The sequence below is a fragment of the Rhamphochromis sp. 'chilingali' genome (assembly GCF_963969265.1).
Source record: "Rhamphochromis sp. 'chilingali' genome assembly, chromosome: 9".
Lineage (NCBI taxonomy): Eukaryota > Metazoa > Chordata > Actinopteri > Cichliformes > Cichlidae > Rhamphochromis > Rhamphochromis sp. 'chilingali'.
In genome coordinates, this window is record NC_137936.1 from 15,264,908 (window position 1) to 15,292,581 (window position 27,674).

The following is a 27,674-nucleotide window of genomic DNA, read 5'->3' on the forward strand; positions in this document are numbered from 1 at the left end:
AAGTGCATGTGTATGTGGCCCGTTGATGTTTCACAGACCTCCATTTGTATCCAAAAACTATTAACAGAAATGGGCCAAGCTGCTGCTTTCGATTAAATCGAACGTGGCCATTGTAGTTTATTTTAATAGAATTTTTGTCCTATTGCAATAAATGCTGACTGCAAGACCAAATTAAAATATATACAGTGTACTGTTTATGAACTAAGCCTGTAATAAATTTGTCACGGGCATGGTAAATATTTTTGTATATAAATATCTTTTATTTGTCAAGTTAAAGAGTGTCATTGTGATTGAAACTCTATTTTTCCAAGAGATATCTGGCTGAAGGGGCAGCAGAAATTGCAACAACTATAAGCACAAGTAAAGAAATAAATACAGGTGACACTGGACATGAACTTCAGAAGCAGTCACACTGAACAAGAGAATCTCTCCTCAATCCTTTAAATCAGACCTACACTCACCCTTCATAACCAGGTAACAACTGCAATAACAATTTCAGATTCTCTTATAGATTATTCAAGAAAACGAGAGCCCCCCCCCCCCCAATTCTTATTTTTTGTGATGTACATTTATAGATAACAACAGTAATTGTAATTTAGCATAAGAAAAAATACATTTTGATTAAAGAGCTCGTGCATGCTGGTGGATAAACCATTGCAGAAACATAAAGTTTTAATTTGGAGCAGCTGTGCCATAAACCTTACATCGGATGCTGGTCTAATAAATTCGTAATGCAATACACTGTACTGTGTATGCACATATCTGAAAATTATAGAGTATTGCTAGCGCAATGCTTTAGTGTAAAAACACAGCAAATATGCTGTAAGTGAGAATACATGTTTGGCTTACAATAAATTAAAGTCATTAAATCAAAAAATCATAAATCAAAAGTGAGTTTTGCTTTAAAAACTATTCCCGTTAGAGAACGTCTGGTCCAAACCTTGCGAAGATAAATAGAGTTTGACACTAGATCAGGGGTGGGCAACTCCAGGCCTCGAGGGCGTCCTGCAGGTTTTAGATGTGTCCTTGAACCAACACAGCTGATCTAAATGGCTAAATTAGCTCCTGCAGTTCTCCAGAGGCCTGGTAACGAACTAATCATGTGATTCAGGTGTGTTGACCCAAGGTGAGATCTAAAACCTGCAGGACACCGGCCCTTGAGGCCTGGAATTGCCCACTCCTGCACTAGATAGTCGATTTTAATGTTCTGTAATACAAACAAGCAACAAAAATATTAAAAACTATCAACCAAGACAGCAATGAAAAAAAGTCATTAAAAATGGAACTGTAACATGATGAGTATAGCATGATATTAATTTACAGCTATGTTCCCAGTGCCACAGCCGTGATTTCACTTGCATCCCCTCCAAGGCTGGACGTGCACAGTTTGATTCCTCATCAAACACTGCTCATTGTCCAAATGGGCACAGATATTTTCAATACATGATAATTTAATGTAATTTGTTTATTTATATGGTATATGGCTGTTTTATTTATACACTCATCTGCTGCTCTTATGTTTACTCACTCCCAACAGATGGCTGTGTGGGATTAATTCAAAGGTAGCTGAATTATTGCTGACAGCCCTGCTCTTTGGGTGTGAAAATGTGTATGCATATGTGTAAATCCTAAGCGCATATGCATTTGCATATGCACAGTAAAGGTCCCTTTGCCATCCACTTCTTTGTTTTTTCAGTTTGAATGCCTTCTAATCCAATCAAATACACAAAATGTAATTAATATAATGAGCATTTCACTTCAGTTTATTTTCACTTCAGATTGCACTCCATCTTCTGCTGTTCACCAGGAAACATTTAAATCAGCCCTCTCCTTGCGGACATGAACCATCGCATCCACAGTCATATTGTCCAGTTGTATGTGTTGGAGCGGCTCCAGGTGATGCTGTGTGAGCGACACTGAGCGCCTCCGATTGAACAAGCAAAGCTAAAACAGGTGACTCACCAGGGACTGCTAAATAATGCTTTCTGACAGGGCCCTCTAGCACACCGGTGGGGCCACCTTTGACGATTATTTCCATCTCCTCCGGTATTTGGTGCACACTGCATTATGCCTGCCATGCTAATACAGGTCATTCTTGATGAAGAGTATGCACATCACTTTATACAACAGACTAGTGCATAGATAAGTTATGTGTAGACTTGATTCTCTTCGTTGTGCACTCATTATCCTCTACAGTACATTAAAGTGCTCCGGATTTAGTTGTAGGATACTTTTAGGTTGATTTTATGCTCAAGATGATTCAGTGCTTTTTATTGCTCCAGTGGTTATTGTTTTAAAAACAACTAAGTGACCTTCAATAATGACTCCCCATCCAAAACAATGGAGAAAATAAACCTGAATATGGACTCTAGTATCCAAAACCAAGTCTGAAAAGGTCATAGGAGATGTTTACCAGGCACAAACATACTGTCGAACAATTTGAGGTATTACTGACTAATACAGCCCAAATTGAGAGCACTCTTAGAAATACACTTCTTCCTGGAATCGTTGTGTAAGTGTACCTCGGGTAATTAGACCGTATACCAGAAAATCACAGCTGCAAAAAGTCTCAGCTCTAGCTTCACTGAGTTTCCACAGTATGTCCATACAAACACAGTCATATTAAGGATATTTGTGAACCATTTGCTTCTCCTTACAATATAACACAAGACAAGACCTATTAAATGTAATCCAACCATCCATCCATTTTCTTCCGCTTATCCGGGGTCGCAGGGGCAGCAGCCCAAGCAGAGAAGCCCAGACCTCCCTCTCCCCAGCCACCTCCTCCAGCTTATCCAGGGGAACACCAAGACGTTCCCAGGCCAGCCGAGAGATATAATCTCTCCAGCGTGTCTTGGGTCTGCCCCGGGGCCTCCTCCCGGTGGGACATGCCCGGGAAACCTCGCCTAGGAGGCGTCCAGGGGACATCCTTGTCAGATGCCCGAACCACCTCAGCTGGCTCCTTTCGATGTGGAGGAGCACCGGCTCTACTCTCTTCACCACAACAGACCGGTACAACATCCGCATCACTGCAGCCGCTGCACCAATCCGTCTGTCGATCTCCCGCTCCCTTCTGCCATCACTCGTGAACAAGACCCCAAGATACTTAAACTCCTCCACTTGGGGCAGGGTCTCGTCCCTGACCTGATCCGGCTGCCTGTAATGTTAACACTTAATTACATCAACTTATTTTTAGGTTCATTAGATGAATATAAGGCGTAGTCCTAACGATAAGAAACTCTCTCCAATAAAAAAAAAAACTAAACAAAAAACCTACTTAAATCTGGTGGAGTTCCCCTTCCAGGTTGTCTCCTTGTTTACTTTTGGCCCACTTACTGCTTTCAGATCTCTCCCTGAAAGGCTGATTCTGATTTTCCTGTGGACCAAACGTTGCTCAGAGAGCTGCACTGCAAGGGAGAAAACATGAGGGGAAAATAGACCAAATTTAAATTGTATTTTTTATCTATTTTCACAGGTGGAGTCGCTGAACTGAATGGTTGCACCTTATATGTAGTACATACATACAATGAAGGACTGTTGGATATATAAACAAGTAAAACATAGCAATGGAGGTGCAAAGTTGCCGAGTGATTACTGTATGCTGTGAGCCAGTCAGAGAACAGCTAATGGAGATTGACACGGTTGATGATTTCTATTATTTTTTTCCCACCGTCTGACATTATCTGCTACTACCTGCTATGTGAATGAGTGTGCGTTTGTGTGTTGGTGCACATGCCTGTTTCTGCGTGCATGAGTTTTAGAATTTGTTTGATGTGCACACATATACCCAGACTTCGCACAATCACAGCTGTGGCTCGAAGTTCTAACAAACCTTGGGAGTTGTTTTCCCATGAAGCCATGCAGCACTTATTGTGGAAGAAATGGTTTTCAGCTGCTTGTTTTACTCTTCCTCCCTAAACTCTCTATCAGTCCTGGGGAGCTGCTCAGTATTCTTCGTGTTTCTGTGTCTTTTCTTTGTCTTGGGGATTTCTTTTTTTAAACTCACCCCAATGCTTTTCACTGAAGGCCAAAACAGACAGAAAGCTATCTCACACTAATTCACACTACTGACTCCAACATGCTCATTATATGAGCTCTGTGTTGCTGTCTGCTGAGCCACAAAGAACAGAAAAAGAACTACAGCACATTCAGATGGCAAAAATCTGCACTGACAATTTGTGTGTGTTAAAAGAAAAAAAAGGTTGTTTATGCAAAGTATGATGGTCAGCATAATTAACTCTTAGCCATATTTGGGATAGAAAAGCCAAAAAGATAATAATGGATTATACATGTTTTATTACTGTTCTCCTTTGCCCATTTCTTAATTTAACACCATGATCACTTGCAATGAGACTTAGGGACATGGTCACATTTTCAACACGAGACACTATCGGTCTCTACATCAGCGGACCGAAGAGTTCAGATGCCATAAGTATATGCGTGCCAGCTGCCTTGCGTCTATGTGTGTAAATGTCGAGGGTGCCGGTCAGGGACTTCCTGCCAGATTCTCATTAGCCAGCTCCAGCAGCCCAGCAGTATCTAATGAACTCTGCAGCACGGTATTGTCTCTTCCACTCAGCTGGGAAATCACGTATGGTGCTCATTTTTGCAATCTCCCGCCTCTTTACTAACATGTGCTCACAACCTCATCAACAGCTCCGGGTGCTTCGGAAAAAAACTCAGGGCAGAACACAGATTCAATATCAGTAGTCCTGCCCTCCTATTTTTAGAAAGAGGGATTCGACAGTGGTGCAATATCACAGAAGAGTGAAGTTTTCTATTGGTGCAAAGTCATCGTTTACTCACACTCGCTCACAAAAGCTGCATTCCATGTTATGGGAAGATTAATCTTTGCAAACAGGTTCTGTTTACCTCTATGAAGAGCTCGACAGACTTGCTGGTGAGTTATGAGACTGTGGAAAACAAGAGTGACTCTGAAAAGGCCGTTGCAGATTTGCTTTAAGCTATGAATGTTGTGTGGAACTCGTTGAAGTTGCATGCTTATTCCCATACAAATAAACATTATTGCACTAAAAATACTACAGTTTGCACATATTACAACATATTCTTATTCTGAACTCATCACATACTGACGCTTGCTCCTTGTCACATTTTGATGCACTTGGTAACGCTTTACTGACATTTTCAACTAATGCAAAAAAATCAGCATTAGAAGGCCAGTGTGGTGTTATACAAACTCTAGATGGAAAGAAGTTTTTGAACCATGTCTGGAACCACACATTCTTCTCTTCACTTAAATTTCACGGTTTGGTTTTCATAACATTACCTACACATTAAAGGTCAAACACCTCTCGACTGCTATGATGCTGATGACACCAACACAGCACGTTTGCCCTCTGCCTCATGGTGTCTATTTCACAGGCAGACCTGTTGTAGTCTGTGGAAACAGTTTGTCTATATACGATTCGCATCTGACCCGATGTCATTATTGCATTATTGAGCACAGGTTGAATTTTCATCTTTCTAACAAAAGAAAGAATTCTTGCCTCTGACATCTGTGCATCATTGTAATATTAGGCATGAAGGAATGAAGATGGATTTGATTAAGGAAATCAATTAAGAAAAAATATGATTAATGCCGCTCATTACAAATCAATTAATGCTGTTCCTTGTTGTGATATAAGGATGAAATGAATATTAAACCTATCACAGGAGGTGTGGCTTTAATAGATGTAGCAATAACGTCTTTTTCTGAGCTATAACAAGAGCCCTACAGGCCCAGAGCATGCTCACATGGCTCAAATTTAGAAATGTAGAAGTAAGATGTGATTTATCTTGTGAAGTTCTGGTGATATTACCAGCAAATAACTATGACTAAGCTGAGATGTTCAAACCGCAAACAGTTTATAGCTGTGCTGGCAGGAAACCATTAAATGTGACATCAAAAACATGCAGCCATGTACAGTACAGAGTAGACTCAGTATACACAGGAAATGTGGTGCAATCTCCAGTGTGTGTGTTTTCTTGAATCCATTTTGAGGTAATTTCATTCTTGTGTTAACTGCTCTCATCTGACTCCACTGTTTTTATGTTTGTTCAAACACCAGAGGGCTCAGACTTAGTATAAAGTCACGAATGAGGCAATGTGTGCTTTAAGGCTTCACTATTTATTTTTATTTTATTAAATATAAATCTGTGGAGGTTTTAACTGACGCACACTCTTTAATCAGGCAATCACATGGGAGCAACTCCATGCATTTAGGCATGTAGATATAGACAGGATGATTTTCCGAGGTTCAACTTGAGCATCAGAACTGAGAAGAAATGTGACTGAAGTAACTTTGAATGTGGCATGTTTGTTGGTGTCAGGCCATTTGTAGGGTTTACAGAGAATGGTGACCAAAAAGATTTTTAAATATCCAGTGAGAGGCTGTCCTCGGGGTGAATATCCAGTGTTGATCTCAGTGGTCAGGGGAGAATGGCCAAACAGGAAGGCAGTTGCAACTAAAATAACCACAACCAGGAGAATGTCTTTGAATGCACAACACGTCGAACCTTTAAACAGATGGGGTACAGCAGCAGAAGACCGTGGTTGGTGCCATGTCTGTTACACAGGACAGAACAGCATACTGAGGCTACCTAAATGGGGCAATATAAGACTGGGGTTAGAATTTGGTATAAACAACTTCAAAGCATGGATCCATCCTCCCTTGCTTCAACAGTTCAGGCTGCTGCTGGTGTAATGGTGTAGGGGATATTTTCCTGGTTCACTTTGGACCCATTAGTACCAAATAAGGCACCATTTAATGGCACATCCATCCCTTTATGACTACAGTCTGTCCATCGTCCAGTGGCTGCTTCCATCAGAATAACTCAAATCATCTTAAACTGGTTTCTTGAACATGCCAATGACTTCACTGTACTCACATTCACCAGATCTCAGTTCAGCAGAGCACCTTTGTGTGGTGTGGTGGAATGAGAGATTCACATCAGGGATGTGCAGCTGACAAATCTGCAGCAACTGTGTGATGCTATCATGTTAATATGGACCAAAATATGTGGGGAATGTTTCCAGCACTTTGCTGAAGTGAAGCATTAAGACCGTTCTGACTGCTATAGTGGGTCCAAACCATTACTTGTAAAGTGTACCTAATACAGTGGCCAGTGATTGTGCATATACTTGGAGTTTCTGGGCCTTTGTCAATTGTTCTCTGGCATATTTCCCTGCATTTGTAATTTAGGAGTGAGAAAATGTAGGAAGCCCTAATGACTGCTTTCCTCCTCCTCACCTCTCCTCACTCTTTTCTCATTTTTACCCTTCTGACTGTTTTCAATCCAAAGCTCTGACTCAAACAGTGTCCCCATTTCCTTCCCTCCAGCAGTTTTTTTATCCCTGTCCCCTTTTCCCCTCCAAGTCTACCCATAACTTTTCCCTGTCCACACAGGGCGTCTTACATTTTCCTTTTCCTTCCGCGAGGTTGATGTATGCGCTAACCTGCTGTAATTAATACAGGAGAGGGGTGAAGATCAAGCATCCGGGAAACCCACCCTTGATTTCATTTGCACAGCAGAACCATGTGAAAGCACCTCCATTAATCAGGCCTCTGTGACTGTGTGCATACACTTATGTAATAAGCCCAGGAAAGAGATGAAAAGGGCAAGCACACACTAACTGTATTTGTTTTTAAAACTGTGTTTCAATGTCTTGCTTGTTCTTTCATCATTCTCTTCTGCTGACCTCCATCTGTCTTTCTCCTCCTACAGTTTGGCAGAACAGAGGTGATAGACAACACTCTAAACCCCGACTTTGTTAGAAAGTACATCTTGGACTACTTTTTTGAGGAGAAGCAGAACCTTCGCTTTGACTTGTGAGTGATGTTTAGTTTTCATTATTTCACTTCCTTTTCTGCACCATCTGCCTACACCGTTTAGTTAAGTTAAGAAACTGACCATCTGCCATACCTGACCAGAAAATACAACAACCCTAACTATGCACAACAAGACTGACCATGCCAAAATATGGAGGGGATCTAAACATTGCAATGAAATGGCATGTTTTTAGTTTTATTTAGATAACTGCATTTATTTACACCAGTGCATAACAAATGTAAATCTCAGCATTTTTCATATACATCATAAGGTAAGCCTTACAATTCAAAAAAAACAAGACAAAAGCAGCAATTCTCTTTGAGGAGCACCCTGACTGTGGTGAGAAAAAAACCCCAGGAAGGAACCTGCTATAGATGATGTCTGTCTAGACCTACTGGGGTGAGGGGGAAGCAAAGAAAGAAAAGAAAAGCACCTTCAGATCAGGATCATGCGGACCTGGAGATGTTTGCAAGACTTTCAGAGAGAGAAAGGCCAGAGAGGAAAATGCACAACTTAATGAAGAGGAAAGAAACACAATTTATGACACGAACAAGGCTACATGAATGCATAGAGGAAGAAATGAGATAAGAGACGTGCTCCGTGCTTGATGGGAGGTCCAGCAGCAGCCTGAGCCTATAGCAATATAGAAATGGGATCTCTCTTGCTACTTAATATCTTCAGAACAACATATTGTAGAAGCTTTCCGGGAGCTATATCCTGATAATAAAGAATTACAACTGCTGGTCCCAGAAGTAACTAATAAATGGGATTGTTTTCAGCATCATTCTAAGAAGGCATGTTTGTAATGTTAATAATGCTGGACGGCTCATCTGTATCGCTACAGATGACTTTAAATGCATGAGTTAAAGGAGATATTCTAGTCAAAAATGACTCAGTGGAATCAGCAGTGCTAGAGGCCAAGTTAATGCCATGTTTTTAGGGCCCAAAACAGAGATTGAGATCACCAATTGCCAATAGAAATATATGCATTGTCAACCAGCACACGACATTGAACCTCTTATATGACTTTTGGAAGACTTTCAACATCTGATAAATATGACCAGCACAGTGCTCGTCTTTTGAGTCAAAGCGCGATATGATCAGTGGTGTCAAATGCAACACCGAGATCCAGCGTGATAGCTATAGAGAGGAGTCCATTGTGTGAGGATATGAGAAGATGGTTGATGCTTTTTACCCATGCTTGTCTCTGAGTTATCATGCTCTCTGAATGCTGAATGAAACTCCTAAAAATGGAACCATTATTGCATGCTAATCTAATACAAATAATGAATAAAATGAGTAAAAATAATCATAAATAAAGGGTGTAATGGATATTTGGCAGTAATTGGCCAAAACGCCCTTAATCAAGGATTTTTCAATTAGAGATTTGACAGCAATCTTAAACATCTGCAGACTGTTAATAAAGATAAAGTGATCATATTTTGGTATAAGCACATGTTAATTGAGAGCAGTTGTTTGGAAGAAGCAACTGTTAATGTTATTTTTTCCACAAGAGAGATCCAGCCTAAATATGAACACAAATCTAATCTTACAAGTGTTTCTGAATCTGATCTGCTTAATAAGCCCCCAAAACATGTATTAAAAAAACAAAACAAAACAACTATGTAAGAACACGATAATATAATGGATTTCTTTGGTAATATTATCACATCTGCTTTTAACCTTAAAGTTTTTGGATGGGTCAGATTCCAAAAAGATGCTTTTTGTAATTTGGACACCAGGGCCCCATTTCAGGAAGCCGGTTTAGAAAACTCAGAGTGAAAAACGATACTCAGGGTTGAGTAACCCCGAACTGTCCAACTCGGAATATTCTGTTTCAGAAAGGCTGATAACAATTAGTTCAATCAACGCGGAGTTGCTTTAACCCCAAGTTAAGCGCGCGCACGAGGATACATAAAGCCCTGATTAGTGGAGCACAGATTAAGCGAGTCACCATGGAGACGGAGGGAAAGAAGGCGCGGTCAATGTATCTTACAGCGCTTGAGGCCGAAATTCTGATGGCAGTATATGCCGATAACATGCAAATTCCGCGGAAAAAAAGTAACACAGCCTCAGCTGCAAAACAAAGGGAGCATGCATGGCAAAACAAAGCCGACAGAGTCAATGCGTGAGTGTTAATTTAAACATTGATCTAGGGATTTCCACCCATTTAACACGTTATTTTATTATATTTGATTTTATTTTTTATGTTATACATTTGATTTTGTGATGTGATGTGAGCGCAGGTGCAACCCAACAGGCCCCAAATGTTCCTGGCAGCAAGTAAAAACGAAATATAAAAATATAGTCCAAACAGGTAAGGTGTAATTGTATTATGAGCCATAGTGCTTGGTCTGTTTGTCCGATGTAAATCAATTGCAGTTAGAGGCTACATTAATTTTCTTTCTGTAAGCACTTATTGAAATTATCTGAGCACATTACAAGTACATATTTGCTTACTCTGTATGCTCAAATGTGACCTGTTATAGCCAACAGAAAAAAAAAGCGGAGGCCCGAAAAACAGGTGGGGGTCCTCCACCACCACCACTCACAGAGGCTGAGCAGTTGGCTTCCACATTTGTGATAATGTTGGCAGCATCACATATGATCTTCACAGTGCAGAGAACACAAATTAGCATCCATTACTATAATGGAATTATTTGTTAGTTTGAAATGCTACAGGGAACTGTTAAGGTTCAAATATTGGGGATGGAGACAAGAGAAAAAACCACAATAACAACACTGGTCCGGCCGGGTTGAGTCAAACGATGATTTAATGATCACACACGTGGGAGATGGACACTGATGCAGACAGCCTCAAAATCTCAAAATGGTGGAGCATTGCTCAAACTTTTATAGCCTCTGGTGCCTCCACCTTATCATAAAAAGCCTAAACATTCACATGCTCTCTCTCACACAGCGCCTAAGCTACGACCTTGGCTCCCTGTTTATCTGCTCCTGCTGAAATGGGGCAGAAAACTCCAGCACACTCTGTTCTCTTCTACTCAGACAAATTAGACAATAACCTTCTGCGAACAGTATTTCTTATAACTCAGCAATATAATGCATCATAAAACAATATCATTCATTCACAACAAGTCAGCAATTTAATGTAATGCAAATCAGTTTAACTAATGCAATAGTTATCAGCTTCTTCTAATTCAGGAGAATAATGCAAACTAAAACTACATAATAATTCACAATCTTTAATTAGGGGTATAACATGGCATAAAATAATATCATAATTTTACAATTCCCCCTGATGAGGTCATTAGAATAATGACCTCACAAACACCCTGTAGCCCAGTGTGGCCGGGTTCATCTCTTCTCACTCCTGAGGTCCTTTGTCCCCCTGAGGGGCGAACCATATGTGGGATGACCTCTGTGTTTGCGCAATTCAGATGCAAGAAAAACTAGGATTCCAACAGTAGCAGGTCCAGATGACACTCTCCTTGTCTCCCACTGCTTTCAGCCTTTATCCTATTGCTGCAGCTACCAGTGTCGTCCAGTTGGGTGATCCTCTGCTCTTAATTCTTCAACCTTAGGGGTTAGACAACCCTTCAGTCGTAACACAGATCAGGGGATTATTCTGCCCCGATTTCAAACAACGATCTGTGTATTCTCCAGAAAAAGGAACAGGAAGGTGTCCCCTTTTTGCCCAAAAGCCTCTCGAACTTCGTTGGTCTGGTGTTCCCGGATTTCCGCCAACCCCTTCATGGTTATTGCTGTGTTTATGGGATCCATCCTTTTGTGGTGACTAGCTGGAGCCCAAACGCCATGACCCTTGGACCCAGTTGATGTCTCGGCAGTCACTGTGTCTGACTCTGCTACGGAGGGTCCTCGCATCTCTGTGACCTCGTCTGGTGTCTGTTCCTTTCTCTGTAAGAGACAGAAAACCAAAACACCTCTCTTCCTAACCCTAATAATCTAATGTTGTTATCTACTGACCTTCTAGTGATTCAGAATTGGTCTAAACATTCAGAATGTCCCAGGGACTTATTCTAATCATATCTTATGTGTGTGTAAGCATGTTTGCATTTAGCCCTCTGCACTCAAGGCATTTCCTACACTTTATCAGTCCGGACAGTCACGCCGAACGAAGCTTCTGACCTTCAAAAGGCCGAGTGCCAACTCGTTATAAGCACATTTGCAAGGTGTGTCTGAAAATTATTGAAACCCCTCTTTTTAACAAAAGACAAAAAATTAACAAATCTTCTAAACGCTATTCAGTTCATTTCAATGAGTAATGATTAAACATGAAAGTGATAGTTTATGCTTTTTCACTGATTCTCTAAAAGGTCCGTCTTCTCGGACCGCTATTAGCTTAAGCTTTACCATTCCTAAATTATTAAAGACACAAATGAAGTTATAAAATGTTCAAATAATCCTGGTTTGATGTTAAAGCTCAACCTTCCCCCCCTTTTTTGACACATTCCAATGTGTCAAATCAACGGAGCTAGAACATTCAAAAAAAAAAAAAAGTTAGGCAGCTACAAAGTTTCCCAGACTCTCAAGGTGATCCGCGTGTAACGTTCTGACTCAGGTATTTAATATTTTAATAAATCTCGTTTAATTAACTGCCACTATTTAAACTAACCTTAAAGACATAATTTAAGAAAAGATCACAAAGAATAACATGATATCAGTGTTTTGTAAGCGCGTGCGGCCTTCCATGCTCGAAGCCTTTCCCCTCAATAGATCAGTCAGACATTCGCGCTGACTGTAGCTTTTAACCCTTATTAACTTGAGCACAACTCTACAATGAGCAACAAGTTGCAATATGTATAAAAATGATCATGGTTACACCTGCAATGAAAAATTATATCATTATCCTAACACCTGTAAATGGAAGATTCATCAGAAGTTATAACAATCACAGGAACACAGATGTTAGTATAAGGTCAAAAGCTTCAATAAATGATCATCGATGCAATGCTTGTTGCATGATTCTCATACAATAATAATGCTAACATTGAAAATAACAGTAAAACACCCCCTTTTGTCCCGTTTCACTTGACACCTAAACGTTTATAAATGCCTCTTTAATTCTTGATTTTATTTCCCCCTTTTCTCCCCTTACTGACCACAGCAGGGGGATCTTAGTTTTGAATCAGCCATGAATCCAGCTCACCTGATTCATCAGTGAGCTCCACCATCACTGGCGTCTGACAGGGTGGTGCTGCATACTCTTCCTTTAATGTCACTATTTTCAACCTGTTAATTAGAGTGTTTAAACCTGAAGTCGACTACGTCCACAACAAGTCAATACAGCTGTAAATGTGGCCAATTATCAATCTATTACCAATCAATAACAACAGATAACTTCTATTTTATGCATGCTTTTAATCAACCACTCACCCAGAGGATCTCCAATCCCAGCAAGTTCCTTCTCCTCCTTTAATGAGTCTGTCCTCCTTCCATGCCCTGGTAACCGGTCCATCCAGAGCCATATGATCTCAAATATACATACAACAAGCCAAACCACACCTTGGTCACACCAACCCCTTCCCACCCCCAAGATGTCCAATGCCATCCTAGTATGGACTGTCAAAAGTGGCTTTAACGCTGACTGTCCTGACAATCCATCTCATACTTTTCCTGGTCAGATTTGCCAATCTCTGCACCAGGGTTTTAAACGTTTCGCCATTTTCATTAGGTTTTATTTTTTATTTAGTTTCGACTCCAGATTTTCAATTTTTTGCCAGTTGTAATTAGTTTTTACCAATTCTTTGCTAGTTTAGTCTAGTTTTTATTTTCTGAAAATCCTTAGTTTCAATTTAGTTTTATTTGTGTTTTGCAAAAGTTAAGTGTAACAAAATCTCAGTTCCATCATATCAGTCATGCTCTTCTGATTATCCTTGGGTGTTGAGACTAATAACTATTAACTCTTGCCGCACCGAGTGGTCCTAATTTTGGTTAAAGTTAATTGATAACCTTTTGAAGGCGATTGTTTCACACCTTTATTTAGATGTCCCAGTCCTGTTATCTCGGGATACATCACGCTGCCTTATCTGGGGTTAGCTGTTTTCTTGGGATGCGAGTTAAGTGGGTGAGCTCTAAAAAGAGGGGGAGTGTGCTCCCCCTGATGAGGTCTTCTAGGTAAGCTAGGTTAACCTTCTTGTGTGAGCTTTTCAAGTGCACTTTTAAGGTTTGTGGGATTTTTTGTTTTATAAATGTCCCTCAAGACCCCCTGATGACCCAGTATTTCATTTTTGCGCACTGTAGTACACATTTAGTTTTTTGCTTGTAGCTCTCATACTCTACTTGCCACTCCTCTAAGTCCTGATGTTTCTTAGAGAGGACAACAGAACCTTTAAAATTATATCCCATGTGTGGGGGTGTGGCCTTGCCAATTGTTTTTCCCACCTTTTCAAAATGGCTGGCGTGCCCACAAGCACATTTTATGGAAGAAAGAAAGGTAAGCTTGATATTTACAATTAAAATGTTTTGTTAAACTCAGATTTTTATTTTATTCAAAAATAAACATCTAGTAAATAATTTCAGGGGTCTTTAAGAATTAGGCTCATTTACTTTCACAGGGAACATGACTAATTTATTAATGTGTGCTCTACACATTGGGACTTTATATTTATATTTATTTCACTTTTTCCTAATACCCAACTTTTGACAAAGGCGGAGAGAATTCTTAACACAATTATTAAGGGAGATTCAAACATAGATTTTTCAAAATATGAGAGGGTCAGGACCCACTAAAAGCCACAGAGAAGATTATCGAGATGCAGTGGCAGATGTAATAGAGAAAGACACAGGGCCACCTGAAATCTGTCGTCCCATCTGGTGCAAAACCAACATGTAGTAGAATCTGGAATTTTGATTTTGAGTTAAAAATAAAATATGGGTAAAATGCAGAAATGTTTTCCAGTAAAGTAAAAAAATAAGAGTCGCAATTATAGTTGAATCCATAACACCTAATTGTTTCTACGAGATCACGTCGTTGCTGAAAGTTATCAGTGATCTCAATGTGTGAAAGGAACTCACAGTATCTGGAGTTTAAGCTCCTCTTGGCTGAGAAACCTGGGACAAACATGTGAACAAGACCTGAATAATACCAGTAATGAAGACTTCTCTCCAAAGATCAATAAAAGGAAGCCCCAATCTGATGAGAGTCTAGCAAAATATGGTTCACTCCACTTGCCTGAAATGGTTAGCAGTCCAAGGCATTTCAGTTGTAGAATGATTGGGTACAACAATGAAACAGATGTGAGATGAGGGAAGTGCCAAATGTTCCTTTGTGTCTCCAAATAAAATCAGTACTTCCTCAGATATCCTAAATAAATTGACTTTTGTGAAATAGAAAGTTCAGTGCCATCACTTATTCCTAAACCAATAGTTTACAGCTAGTGAAGTGTCAGTGACTTCTGGGTTGGTCCCTGATCTTCATCTTATGAGATTGTTATTTTAATAACACTTGATTCATTTAAAAGAAAAAAGAAAAAAAAGAAAAAAGAAAAAACGAAAATATTTTCTCCCTGTTTTTTCTTATTCTCTGGGTCTCAGGAGGACATTACGTCCCTCTCCACTACAAGACTCTTGTTATGTCTACAAAACAGTCATATTAAAATCATCCTCAATTCTATTCTGGCACTGTCTCCCGACTTTTCCTGACCTGATTCTGCGCGTGAACGGAGCAGCAACACAGACGACTCGACTAACGTACTACCTTAATTTCACTATAGCAGGGCACGCACACATCAATGCAACCAAACACATTTTGCTATAAATCTAGTTAATTTTAGTTAGTTTTGTGAACATTCAGTACAGTTTTAGTTAGTATTTCTTTTTTTTTGATTTTATTACCGTTAACGCAAATTTTTCCACTTCTACTTTTCGTTATTTCATTTGTTGTCTTTAATAATAATAATCTCCTCTGCACCCTTGAATAAACACCATTAACATGATCAACCTTTTGCTGCTTGTTATTTCACCATCTTATTGAATCAAATACTTCATACTTATGTGGTTTACGACATTATATTTATCTAAATCTCCACTTTGTGTCTAAATGTTTGAAGAATTTTTGAGGGTCAAATTTTGAGAATTTGACCATAGTGAAAGTTATGGCGTTATCACCCCCTTTGGGGATTACCTTTTTCCAGTTTTGATGATGTTCCTCCCCGTTCTTTATTTTTGCAAGTACCCCTCTTCGGTGGCGAGAAACTGTTGGTGTGATCAAGCGGGTGCTGTAAAAACAAAAGCTCAGGACAGAACAGTCACCAGTCATGTACTTCATTCAAAATTAACAAATATCAAGCTTCATATTGATCCTCTGAGTGTAATGGTACATTTTAATTTGCACTTCTAAAAACAATATTTTCTTTATTTTACTCTTGTTCTTGTGCAGCACCACCCCTCAGCACATGCCCTTGTTATTTTATCTTACTTTTAAATTATTGACTACTTCAAGAGAGCGCCCAAAAGACGGGGACCAGTGTTTATCATTACATATCTCCATTTTGAGTGCGGCTGTCTATCATTCCCCTCTTATTCATAGACCTCGGTGGAGGGTTTTTTGTTTGTTTGTTTTTTTCTAAAATTAATTGACTCTCTATAGTGACCCACTATGGTTAATAATAACATGCTCAGTCATGAGTGGGATCAAACCTTTTCTTCACTTTAGCATTTAATATTCCCAACAATATAATGTAATACCTTAATTAAAACACAGCTACTAAAACACAATTTCCTTAATGCAAACATCAGTAGCTCAAAATTAGCAACCAAAGGGTTCAGTCTGCAGTTCACACTGCTGTGAAGCTACAGCTCTTTAGTCTCTGTCATTCTTCTGTTCTTGCAGACAAAACAAAGCAAAACAAAACATCCACCCTTCTTTTACAGGCTGGGTGAATTGTCTGTGGACATTCAATAATCCTAACGTCAGCACCGTTTTTGTCTCAGTATCAAGTCAGTTAAACTTTTAGTCGTCAGTCCATGACTTTTAGTCGTCAGTCATATGCATACATCCACACACATTCATACCAAAAGTTGCTGATAATGGAGTCTCACGCGCAGCCTATTCGAGGCTCCATCACCAGCAAGATGACGTCATCATTTTAAAGGAAACAGCTCCTTGTTTGTTTTTCCTTCTTTGGACTGGATTGACTCGCTGCAATCCTTTTAGGCTTCAGGATCAGTGTCCTATATAAGTGAATTTTCTCCCAAGCTCATTATAATCATGGAGAAAAAATACTTTGCGACTGTTTTCAATAAGAATATTTTATAGCGCTTTAAAGTTCAATCTCTCAGGCCTGGATTAAAGAGCTGATTTGTTAAATCAGGAACTCACAAAATACCAAAATATCACCACCGGTGGATCACACCTCTCAGATGTTCTTATCTCAGTGCACTGTAACAAAAGCAAAAACAAACGTAAACAATAAAACACTCATATAATAACAGATACTGGGGCCCATTGCAAACATGTCCAAAGTTCAAACCATCTTTCTCTCTCTTAGAGAAAGAGAACAATCCAAACCTCACTGATAGAATCAACCTAGTGTCAAACAAAACCCAAAGATCAACCAAAACTCCTTTTTGCACCAACAAAACATGTTGGATTTACTTGACTCAATAGTGGACACTAGTTACACACCAACTCTTTACCTTGGCAAAAACGTAAACAACTAAGTTGAATCAACACAACCTTTTCATAATCTCTTCGAAATAAAACTCACACCATTCATTCATCATTTTCGCTCTGTACCACTGCTCCTTGTTAGACTGTGTGAAGCACAGTAAACAATTCAGTGGAGGCTTTGAGCCATAAACAGACATCACGCACAGACATTGTTTTCATTATCAAAGTGCTTCAGACCATGTCCTCTAAATCTACACAAATGCCCTCTGCGTGGCATGAAATACATTTAAGCAATAAATAATCAATCAGTTCTTGCTGTTGTAACCAACTCCGTATTTGGATGTTTGTGTGCAGCATTTGTTAGTAAAGCATTCTTCATTGCATCAGCGTGTGTGTGTGTGGATCACTTCTCAGTTCATTGAATCAACATTTTAATTTGTGTGTGTGTGTGTGTCATTTCTCCCTCAATCAACGAGTGCATATGTTCATATGCATGTTTCTTTTCACTCTGAGTCGGTGCATGTAGATGTGTGTGTTTGTGTGGGTGTTTGTGTTCATCACTTTCCTGTTGTAGTGTTCTGGGTAAACCACGGCCTGAAGCGTGCCCTGGGTCCTGCCCTCCTCCTTTTCAGTCTGTTTGCATCCATTGGTGCTGCTGCTCAGAGTTCTGTCCATACTGGTTCTGGCCCCAATTGAGGCAGTCCTTTTCTCCAGTGTCCAGCATCTTCTCCTTATTTCGCTCCTCCTTAACTTGACCCTTTTGCTTCGGTCTTCCTTCAGGGTTTTGATACGCAGCTCAATTGTCTGGATGTCCGTTTGTTGCTTGCAGAAGTGCGACTGCTGTCCGTTTGTTTGCAGGTGGAACGGCTGACATCCAGAAGGTGTATAGGAGAGTCTGCAGCTTCCACCTCCCCAGTGGAAGACCTCAATCTTTGTTCTGTTAGTTTTACACAGGCCTCAAGGCTCTCTGGGATCCCTGCTTGCACTCTCAAGCCCACGGCTGAGGTCGTAGTCGTAGTCCCATTCCAGGGGAATGGAGTCCATGGTTGTTTGGGTGTCTCGGCCCGAGCGTTCAGTCCAGAGCTAGGCAGCCCAGGACGCTGAGCGATCGGAGGACGGCAGAGGCGACAGGAAGCCATCCCCCTAACGTTCGCTCCATAGCAGACCGGACAAATCACACTGCTCATCTAGCTCCAGGATGCTCCGGCCTGATTTCAAGTCCGGTGTCTTGGACTCCAAGCCTGATGGGTTCGATTTTCAGCTAGCTCCTCCTGGGCCATGCTCAGTTTCTGCTCTGATGCCTCGAGGTCTTATTGAGGGCAGAAACCTCAAAGTCTTTTCCGTAGAAATCAGATTTAAGTCCATTGATGTTTTCCTTGCTTTGTTCCACGGCCTTTTGCGGCTCTGCTGTTCGGCTCTTCTCAGAGGTCAGCTCCTGGCCGAGCCCCGACACCTGTGCCTTCAGCTTATTTTCTCCTGGTGTTTTGTCCATTCTGAGGTGCCTCCTGACCTCAGTTACTCCTCCTGTCTCTGGCACGCCCTTTTTGCTGCCCGATGGTCATTGTTGGTCCGTCACTGTCCTGCACAGTTTTAATGCAGAGTGGTTAAGGTCAGCATGGTTTTGCTCGGCCTCACTTTTCATCTGGGCTTAATGGGCGTCTCGTCACAGCTCTGTCAGCTGAAGCTGTCTTTTTCCATATGGCAAGAATGTAAAGAGTGTGTGAGAGGGGTGTGTCCAATCAGGCACAATGCTGGTGGCTTTGCGAGTGCCTCGTTTTCCAAATCCAGATGTTTATTTGTCACGTACACAGCAACAGAGAGAACAGTCTGTTGTTGGGATGGCTGAGGTCCTTCACGATCTTCCTGGTCTTGGTCCAGCACCGCCTGCTGTAGATTGAGTGCAGGTCAGGGTGCTCGGAGCGGATGGTGCGCTCAGCTGATTGCACAACCCTCTGTAGTGCTTGTCTGTCCGGCATGGTGCTGTTCCCGAACCAGACAGTGATATAGCTGCTCAGGATGCTCTCAATAATTCCTTTATATAAGGTGGTCAGAATCGGTGGTGGGAGCCGGGCCTTTCTCAGTCTTCTCAGAAAGAAAAGACACTGACAGAAATCTCCCCGTGTAGTGAAACGGGCCTTGGATTACCGCTCTCCGTCTCTGCTGCATGAGATCATTTTCCTGCAGCACTGTTGACATTTTCAAGTTGTTGTTGCGGGTTCAGCTGCTTTAGCATTTGGTCAGGGTCACATCAAAGATGGTAGAGGAGAGAGCAAAGATGGTAGAGGGGAGAGCAGGAGTCCAGGGTCAGCCTCGGCTTTTCCGGGCCGACAAAGCAGCCTGTAATCAAGCATAAAGAGAAAAAACAAAACAAAACAAAAACAAACGAACAGGAAAATCATGTTGTATTGGCTGTGTTACTCAGAGAGGGGAAAAACAACCGGACCAGGCCCTGTGTCAGCCTTCTCTCCCCCTTTTTTTTTGTTTTTTCTCACCATATAATCCTCTCATAACCCACCAAGCTGACAGGACAACACAGGTACATGTTAAAATTCTTAAGATCATGTTTAAAGCACAAAAATGGAATTTTCTTTCATTCAGTAATCACTTGTATTAATCAATCAGAAGAAAACATGTCACAATTTTGACTTTTATTAACCACTAAATTTGTCGTGTTATCACTGGTTGTGATTTTTTTTTTTTTTTTGAAGTTAAGTTGTTGTCCTGCAACCCAGAGGGTTTATTTGTTAGTAGTGGATAAACTTTATTGTGTAACGGCGGGTGTATGTTAAGCTTCACTGCTTTAAACTTGCTGGAAAATCTTCACGTGTTCATGGGTGTAAGCTGTTTCTTCATTGCGTGTATGTGTGTTTGTAGATGGGCTAATTTAACGTTTTTTCTCAAACGAGGCATTTCTCTAGCACGTGCCTCTCTCTCACATTTCTCTGCTTGTGTGTGTTTTTGTTTCACCTTCTTGTTGTGATGCTCCAGGCGCCTTCCCAACCTCCACAAGTCTGTTGGCCGCAATTTTATGTGTAAAACTTCTCTTAATTTCTCCTTTAATTCTCTGCTAGCTGCTGTCTTTTCCACAGCTGCTGATTCTTGCTGAGTTTGGTTTCCATTACTATAATTTTGCTTCGGCCGCCGTGCTTGTGGGGGCAGTTGGTCCAGCCCCATAGCCACCTGTATCAACACACTGAGAGATTTATTTAATATCATTTTCATCACTGTTAAATAGACTAGCAGGCAAGACGCCCACCTTTGCACTGCAGACTACATGCCAGTCTCCCAACACACTCCTCTCTGAGTTTCCGCTTTAAACTCCAACATCATTCACACCCTAGTCATTCAACACCTTATTTGTAGTATCATAATCAGTAAAATCAGCGTTTTACTTACAGGCATGTATCATTGTTTGCAAATCAAAATTATAAAACTCAAAAACACGCTAAACAGGAAGCAAAGTCCTCTGTGCGCGTCACAGCTCATTTGCATGTTCACACACCGTCTAAAAATAGCTCGCAGCGCTGCAGTGCGCTGTCGTCACACACAGGGTCACACAAAGCTCAGACAAAACTCTTCTATTTTATATTACAAAGACGTCTTATATTTACAATCACTGACAGGCCTGACAGATTCAGCACCTAACAAATTTCGACAAATTTAAGTTAACGGGTCCAACCGAAGAAAGTTAACTTTTTTGTAATCAATTAACCAGTATCTGTTTCCTCCAGAACAGCCTATGGCCTGATTTCTAAAGAACCTAAACAATTTCGACAAATTTATCATAACGGGTCCAACCGAAGAAAGTTAACTTTTTTGTAATCAATTAACCAGTATCTGTTTCCTCCAGAACAGCCTATGGCCTGATTTCTAAAGTCCCTAACTCAATTTAACTTTGTCCAAACAAGCACATGACACCATTTAAAACGGTGAGGAGATTCTAACTCCTAGCTTATTTCAGGATGCCCTGTACCCCACAGTTAAACCAAACTGAACTAACCCTGTTCGCCGACAGGTCAAGACCGCGCGTCCACGGCCAGGAGGGAGCGTAACCTCCGGGCTATGTGCTTCTTAGCATCTTCCAGTGCCGTCCTATAACAATTTTCACCTAAACAATTTTGACAAATTTTAACATATCAATTAAACAGTATCTGTTACCTCCAGAACAGTTTCTGACCTAATTTGTAAAACTATTAACCAGTCTCTGTTTACTCCAGAACAGTTTCTGTCCTAATTTCCCTACCAAACTACCTGAGCCTTCAGCTCAATATCCAGGGACTCAAACCCAACATTATATCTGTTACCTCCAGAACAGTTTCATATTTCTTCAACTTCATTAAACATTCTTAAGCAACTTTAACTGCATAACACACGGTGATTCTCATCAAAATCAAAACAGACACTCTACCAGTAATTTCAGTGAGTAGACTTTAATTTAGTCATATCCAATTTGGCACATTTTGGAAATAATTCAACAGGTAGTGCCTTACCTTTAGATAAGCCGGCTTTTGTCCACTCACATCAGACCACTGGCTCGTGCCTGTCCGTTCGACAACCTCGGACCGTCCAAACTTTTAAATTCCACCCCAATACCACAGGACGAGCCCCCAAGCTGTTAAGGTTCAAATATTGGGGATGGAGACAAGAGAAAAAACCACAATAACAACACTGGTCCGGCCGGGTTGAGTCAAACGATGATTTAATGATCACACACGTGGGAGATGGACACTGATGCAGACAGCCTCAAAATCTCAAAATGGTGGAGCATTGCTCAAACTTTTATAGCCTCTGGTGCCTCCACCTTATCATAAAAAGCCTAAACATTCACATGCTCTCTCTCACACAGCGCCTGAGCTACGACCTTGGCTCCCTGTTTATCTGCTCCTGCTGAAATGGGGCAGAAAACTCCAGCACACTCTGTTCTCTTCTACTCAGACAAATTAGACAATAACCTTCAATAACCTGTAATGCAAATCAGTTTAACTAATGCAATAGTTATCAGCTTCTTCTAATTCAGGAGAATAATGCAAACTAAAACTACATAATAATTCACAATCTTTAATTAGGGGTATAACATGGCATAAAATAATATCATAATTTTACAGAACTATGTACCTGTACATTAATGCTGTGGAAAGACTTCCTGTTCACATAGTCTCCTTCATTTACTGAAGGAGCAATGATTGGAATGTGAGTGCCATCTATACAGCCAATCACACCTGGGAACCGTGAAAATAAATGTAAAATTTAAGTAGTAGTCCAAGTATCACCACATCATGAAGTAAGTTTCGTTCATCCTGATACCTGCAATTTTGTGGAATCCCTCGTTGATAAATCTTGTGGGTCTATGACCGGGGAACACCACAAACGAGTACAGGAGACGTTTCAGTGCAACTGTAACATTCCTGACTGCCCGACAGACGGTAGCCTTGGAAACGTGCTCAGCGTCACCAATATTATACAGAAAGCTCCCGTTTGCAAAAAACCGAAGTGCAATACAAATAATATGTACAGAACTGAGAGAATGTCCGCGATGTGTCACATGAGCAATATTAGGCCTGAGGATGTTATTCAAATAAATTATAGATTATGCTGAAAAACGGTAACGTTCACACAGGAAATCATCAGGAAATGATAAAATGTCCGAACGCGCTCTAATCACTCTCTCCCGGCGGAGAGCTCTGCGGAGAATTTGGGCTTCAACATCTACTGGCTCTTCAAGGAAGGGACACGCCATGTCTGACACTTCCTACAGTCAGGTTTCCGACAAAGAGGCGGAGAAGGTCAGGGTTAGTTGAAGTAAACCTGCTAGGGGGCAGGTTAGCTTCACGGAGTGTGTCGTCATAGTAACTCACTCAGAATTAATCTAAACTCGCTTTGTGAAACCGAAAACCCAGAGTTTTCGTTAACTCAGCGTATACTTACTCAGAGTTTGCACTAAACCGGCTTCCTGAAACAGGGCCCAGGAATGCCTCCTCAGGTTTTAATGCAGTTTGTTTAACTCTTTTATGGTTTAAATTGATTTAAATTTGAAACAACAAATCTGTCAAATCTCTTTGAGCAGCGTGACGCTCTAAATCTGTCCCACCCTATGCTGTCAAAGACAGTTGCAGCTCACCAAGAGAAAGTCTTGCGTGCTGTTTATTCAACATATTACTCAGTAATTGTATTTGATTTGCTCTCCAGGCAAACGGGATCCATTGTTTCATCACACGTTTAATCCTGGGACATCACATATGTCCCTTTTCCCTTTTATTGCTTTATATTCACATGCAAATCAGATCAGGTCCACCACTCAGGTCCTATTGTCTGTAGTCAAACCCCTTTCCAATTACTCAGCACAACAAATAACATCTGAAATGACACTAAGATCTCGGTTCTTTTCATCTCTCCTCATTCTGATTTCACACATAACTTTGTTTTTCTTCTCTCTTGATGCTCAGTCACCTCCAGAGGTGGGTCAAGTATCCAAAAATTGTACTCAAGTAAGAATAGCATTACTTTAAAATATTATTACTCAAGTAAAAGTGAAAAGTAGTCTTCAAAAATGTTACTCAAGTAAGAGTAAAAAAGTACTTGGTGAAAAGACTACTCAAGTAGTATGGGCTCAAAATGTGGTCATAAATATTTTGTACTTGTAAAAAAGATTTGTATGTGTAAAAAAGATGTGTGCGTAAAAAAGATTTGTGTGTGGACTTAGAAAAAAACCCCCTGCAAGTTACAAGTACGGATTTTTGACCCTATTTTTCTTCCTTTCATCTGATTGGTCAATGTCATGTCAATCACAAATGTAACAATCCAATCAGAGAACAGATGGGTTTGGCTGTCGGAGGGGCGCTGTTTTGAACTGCAGGTCCTTGAAGGGTGATACCGTTTGAAGCTGGAGGATTGCTATATAAATATCCGATAGCAGCTAGGTCCCCTAACTTTCAGTAGCTGTTGAAAGGAAAAAGTTGTGGTATATCAGTGGTTAGAAATAACATTATTACTTTAGGATTAGTTTAACACAAAGTCAGGGCTGACCCAGGACCATTGCTGTGAGTCACAGCGCAGCATAAAAGTCCTTTCACATCGGATGCAGGATACGCTGCTAATGCTAACTGCTAACTAAAAGCAAAGGATCCAGAATTTGTTACGCTGGCTGCTGGGCTCTGTGGGTTTTTGCAGCTGCTCTACCTGTACTAGATGCACCTGCTCCTTGTCTTTTCTATCTCTGACTTTATGTCCTCTACAAGAGTTTGTTTTTTTTGCTAGTTCTTCAAATGTTCAATAAAAACATGTATGCTAATTCATAACGAAGAAAGCTTTGTAATGAAGACTGTCATTTCCAAAACACTGCCCGCCCCCACCCCGCGGTCCGCAGCGCTGTTGAAAAGGCTGTGGAAGTCCCTGTATTAAACACGTAGACCTGTGACATAAAAATCACCAAACTCGGACGACCACAGACTGTTTTCCTTCGTGGTGATGAAGGAAAACGCTGGGTTGGCATGTAAAAGGGCATTTATTCCCTTCAAAGACCTGCAGTTCAAAAAAAGCGCCCCTCGACAGCCAAACCCATCTGTTCTCTGATTGGATTGTTACATTTGTGATTGACATGACATTGACCAATCAGATGAAGGGAAGAAAAATAGGGTCAAAAATCCGTAGTTGTAACTTGCAGGGTTTTTTTTTTCTAAGTCCACACACAAATCTTTTTTACGCACACACAAATCTTTTTTACACATACAAATCTTTTTTACGCACACACAAATCTTTTTTACGCACACAAATCTTTTTTACACATACAAATCTTTTTTACGCACACACAAATTCTTTTTACACATACAAATCTTTTTTACGCACACACAAATCTTTTTTACACATACAAATCTTTTTTACGCACACACAAATCTTTTTTACGCACACAAATCTTTTTTACACATACAAATCTTTTTTACAAGTACAAAATATTTATGACCACATTTTGAGCCCATAAAGTAGCGAGTAACTGTTTGAAATGTCCGATTTATTTTATAAATAAATGCTATCAGACAAACAAAAATAAATAAATATACAAATTTTAGTATTTTCAAAAGGAATATATGTAAAAAGATCAATAAATTTTTTTTCCAGATTTCAGTTTTTCACAACATAAAGCTTTTTTCACCAATACCTACAGTAAATAATATAAATATATAAACAGTGCAAACAATTTCCAGTGACAAGATATGCTGTAAACTTTATATTAATTTTTGCTCCAAATGGCACAGCAGCCTCAGAGAAAACATTAGAACGAGGTATCTTCATCATATGTACATACAAGGCAGCTCAGTTTACCATAAGTTGTATGGGTGTGCATCTATTTCTGCATATTTAGCAAAAATGTGCCATTTCTTCACTTAGTGAGGTGATGGTTAAGCTTCAGCAGCAGTTTGCTCTCAAGGTTCTTGCTGTGAAGCTGTCATTGTTTAGCAGTGAACAGGAGTCCTGCATGACTGAGAAGTCCTTCACAAGCTCCAGATGCATGAAGGGCTGTATTGATTTTGATCGACAGCTTCTTGATGTTAGGAACGCCATGCAATAGATCCACACCTCCAGTGAATGGACATGAAAGGTACCTCTCCAGCCCTGCTTCTGGCTTTCCTGACCCCATGGATCCATCATCTTAGTCGGTTAGGCTGCTGTTTGCCCTGGCCTCATCCAGCTCTGTGTCGAGGTGATGTCTGATGAAGTTGAGACCCGTGAAAGGTGTATGGTTTTCAAAAGAATTGGGTCTGGTCATTATAGTGCAGTATACACTGCCAAGCTGCAGATGTTTGGCAAGAAGATTTGATCACACTGGAGATGTTTTTTACTAACTCTTGTAGAAAAACAAAATCCTGTCATTCATATCCCGCACAAACAGTTTGCAATGAATTCTTGATTAAGTTTAAAATAAGAATGTGTGCAAGGCTAAGCAGTGCTAGCCAATAGATCCTCCTGTTTGGCTGTTACTCTGGGAAAAGACGAGAAAGACATTGATGGAAGCCGTGACGGGAGCTGCGATGTGGCCTATATAATATTTATATTGTACGAACGTGATAATTCTGTATATTGTAATAATGTGATATTATATTGTTCAAACGTGAAAGGTATATTGTACTAACATGATAGTATATCGTTCTAACAATAGTATATTGTTAGAACAATATACTTTTCTATTTTTCTTTTGGCTGGGTGGCAGCTCTACGCTTCCGTACGACGCTACCGTATCCGAGGCTTTTCAGTGTGGCCTCACAAAATTGTGACGACTACAACAACCATGAAAAGAGTTGGATGGACATTGCTGCTCAATTGCAGCTGTCTGGTCAATGTTTTCCATTAGTAATTTAGCAAAGTTGATGGTGGTGGTGGTGTGTGAGTGAGTGAAAGACAGAGAGAGGGAGAGCGAGAGACAGATTTTGTATGATAAGCTTCATGTTATGGACGCACAGTTTGAGCACTCAAGTCGCATCAGAGCATCAGGCCGTATAGTGTGAGACCCTGCATCGTGACCTTTGAACTTCTAACCCCTGCGATTCAATTGTACAGTTTGAGCAGGAGCTGAATAATGCGACTGGAAAAAAATCGCACAGTGTTTGCCCAGCTTAATGCAGACTGTTTAAACTAAACAAGCTGTTGTTTCACATAATAAATTCTGCCAGCCGCAGTATTGCCTTCTGTTTTAACAGTTAAAGCAGTAGAGACGAGCTGTTTGCATGTGCGTTGAACTCCAGCGTCATTAACGAGGCTAGCTGTTAGCTTATAGCTCACGCTAGCTAACCAGCGAGCAGTTAAAAAGACAGCTGAAGCTGTACAAAACACCCACAAACTTGTCTCACTACAACGTAGCGCCGAAAATATGACTCGCAGCTTGAGCTCGACACAGCTGCTGTAACATAAGGCTGGCATCCAGCTAACCACAGCTAAGAAGATATTTAGAGAAAACTTACCGTTTCCTCAGGTTACACGAGCTGAGTTTTTTCACGCTGAAAAGTTAGTTTGTTTTGGCTCTCACTGAAGACACTGACACTGAAGACATAGCTGTTCTTTTGTACTGCTTTTAAGCGAAACGTTCTTTGTATATGAGGCCAAGGGTGTTCATCCTCTTCAGCTCTAGCGTAGACGGCTCCGCTATGTTTTCATGTTTCTTCTTTCGTGTGTCCGCTACTTTGAAACGTTTGGGCCGCACTGCCCGCCACAGTTTCAAACTGGTCATGTGACTGCATGGCCACATCTCATTGGTAAAAAA

At 40.6% G+C, this 27,674-nt stretch overlaps 1 protein-coding gene and 1 long non-coding RNA gene across 3 annotated transcripts in view; one reads left to right on the forward strand and one right to left on the reverse strand.

The window, feature by feature from the left end:
- Positions 1 to 27,674, forward strand: part of cpne5b (copine Vb) — a 159,480-nt gene that overhangs the window by 37,197 nt on the left and 94,609 nt on the right. Inside the window, exons 1-2 of one of the 2 annotated variants that reach the window (XM_080892455.1) lie at positions 2,883 to 3,012; positions 7,726 to 7,829. In XM_080892455.1, the coding sequence (XP_080748581.1) occupies positions 2,938 to 3,012; positions 7,726 to 7,829 (179 nt within the window). In that variant the 5' untranslated portion in view covers positions 2,883 to 2,937. Of the gene's footprint in view, positions 1 to 2,882; positions 3,013 to 7,725; positions 7,830 to 27,674 lie in introns of those variants that run through there. The other variant, XM_080892454.1, reaches the window with a different exon arrangement.
- On the reverse strand, positions 2,918 to 27,608 carry LOC308403203. The gene is made up of 3 exons (XR_013972883.1): positions 27,376 to 27,608; positions 3,278 to 3,407; positions 2,918 to 3,157 (listed from the first exon to the last, which is right to left on the reverse strand). It is a non-coding gene; the product is annotated as an uncharacterized lncRNA (long non-coding RNA).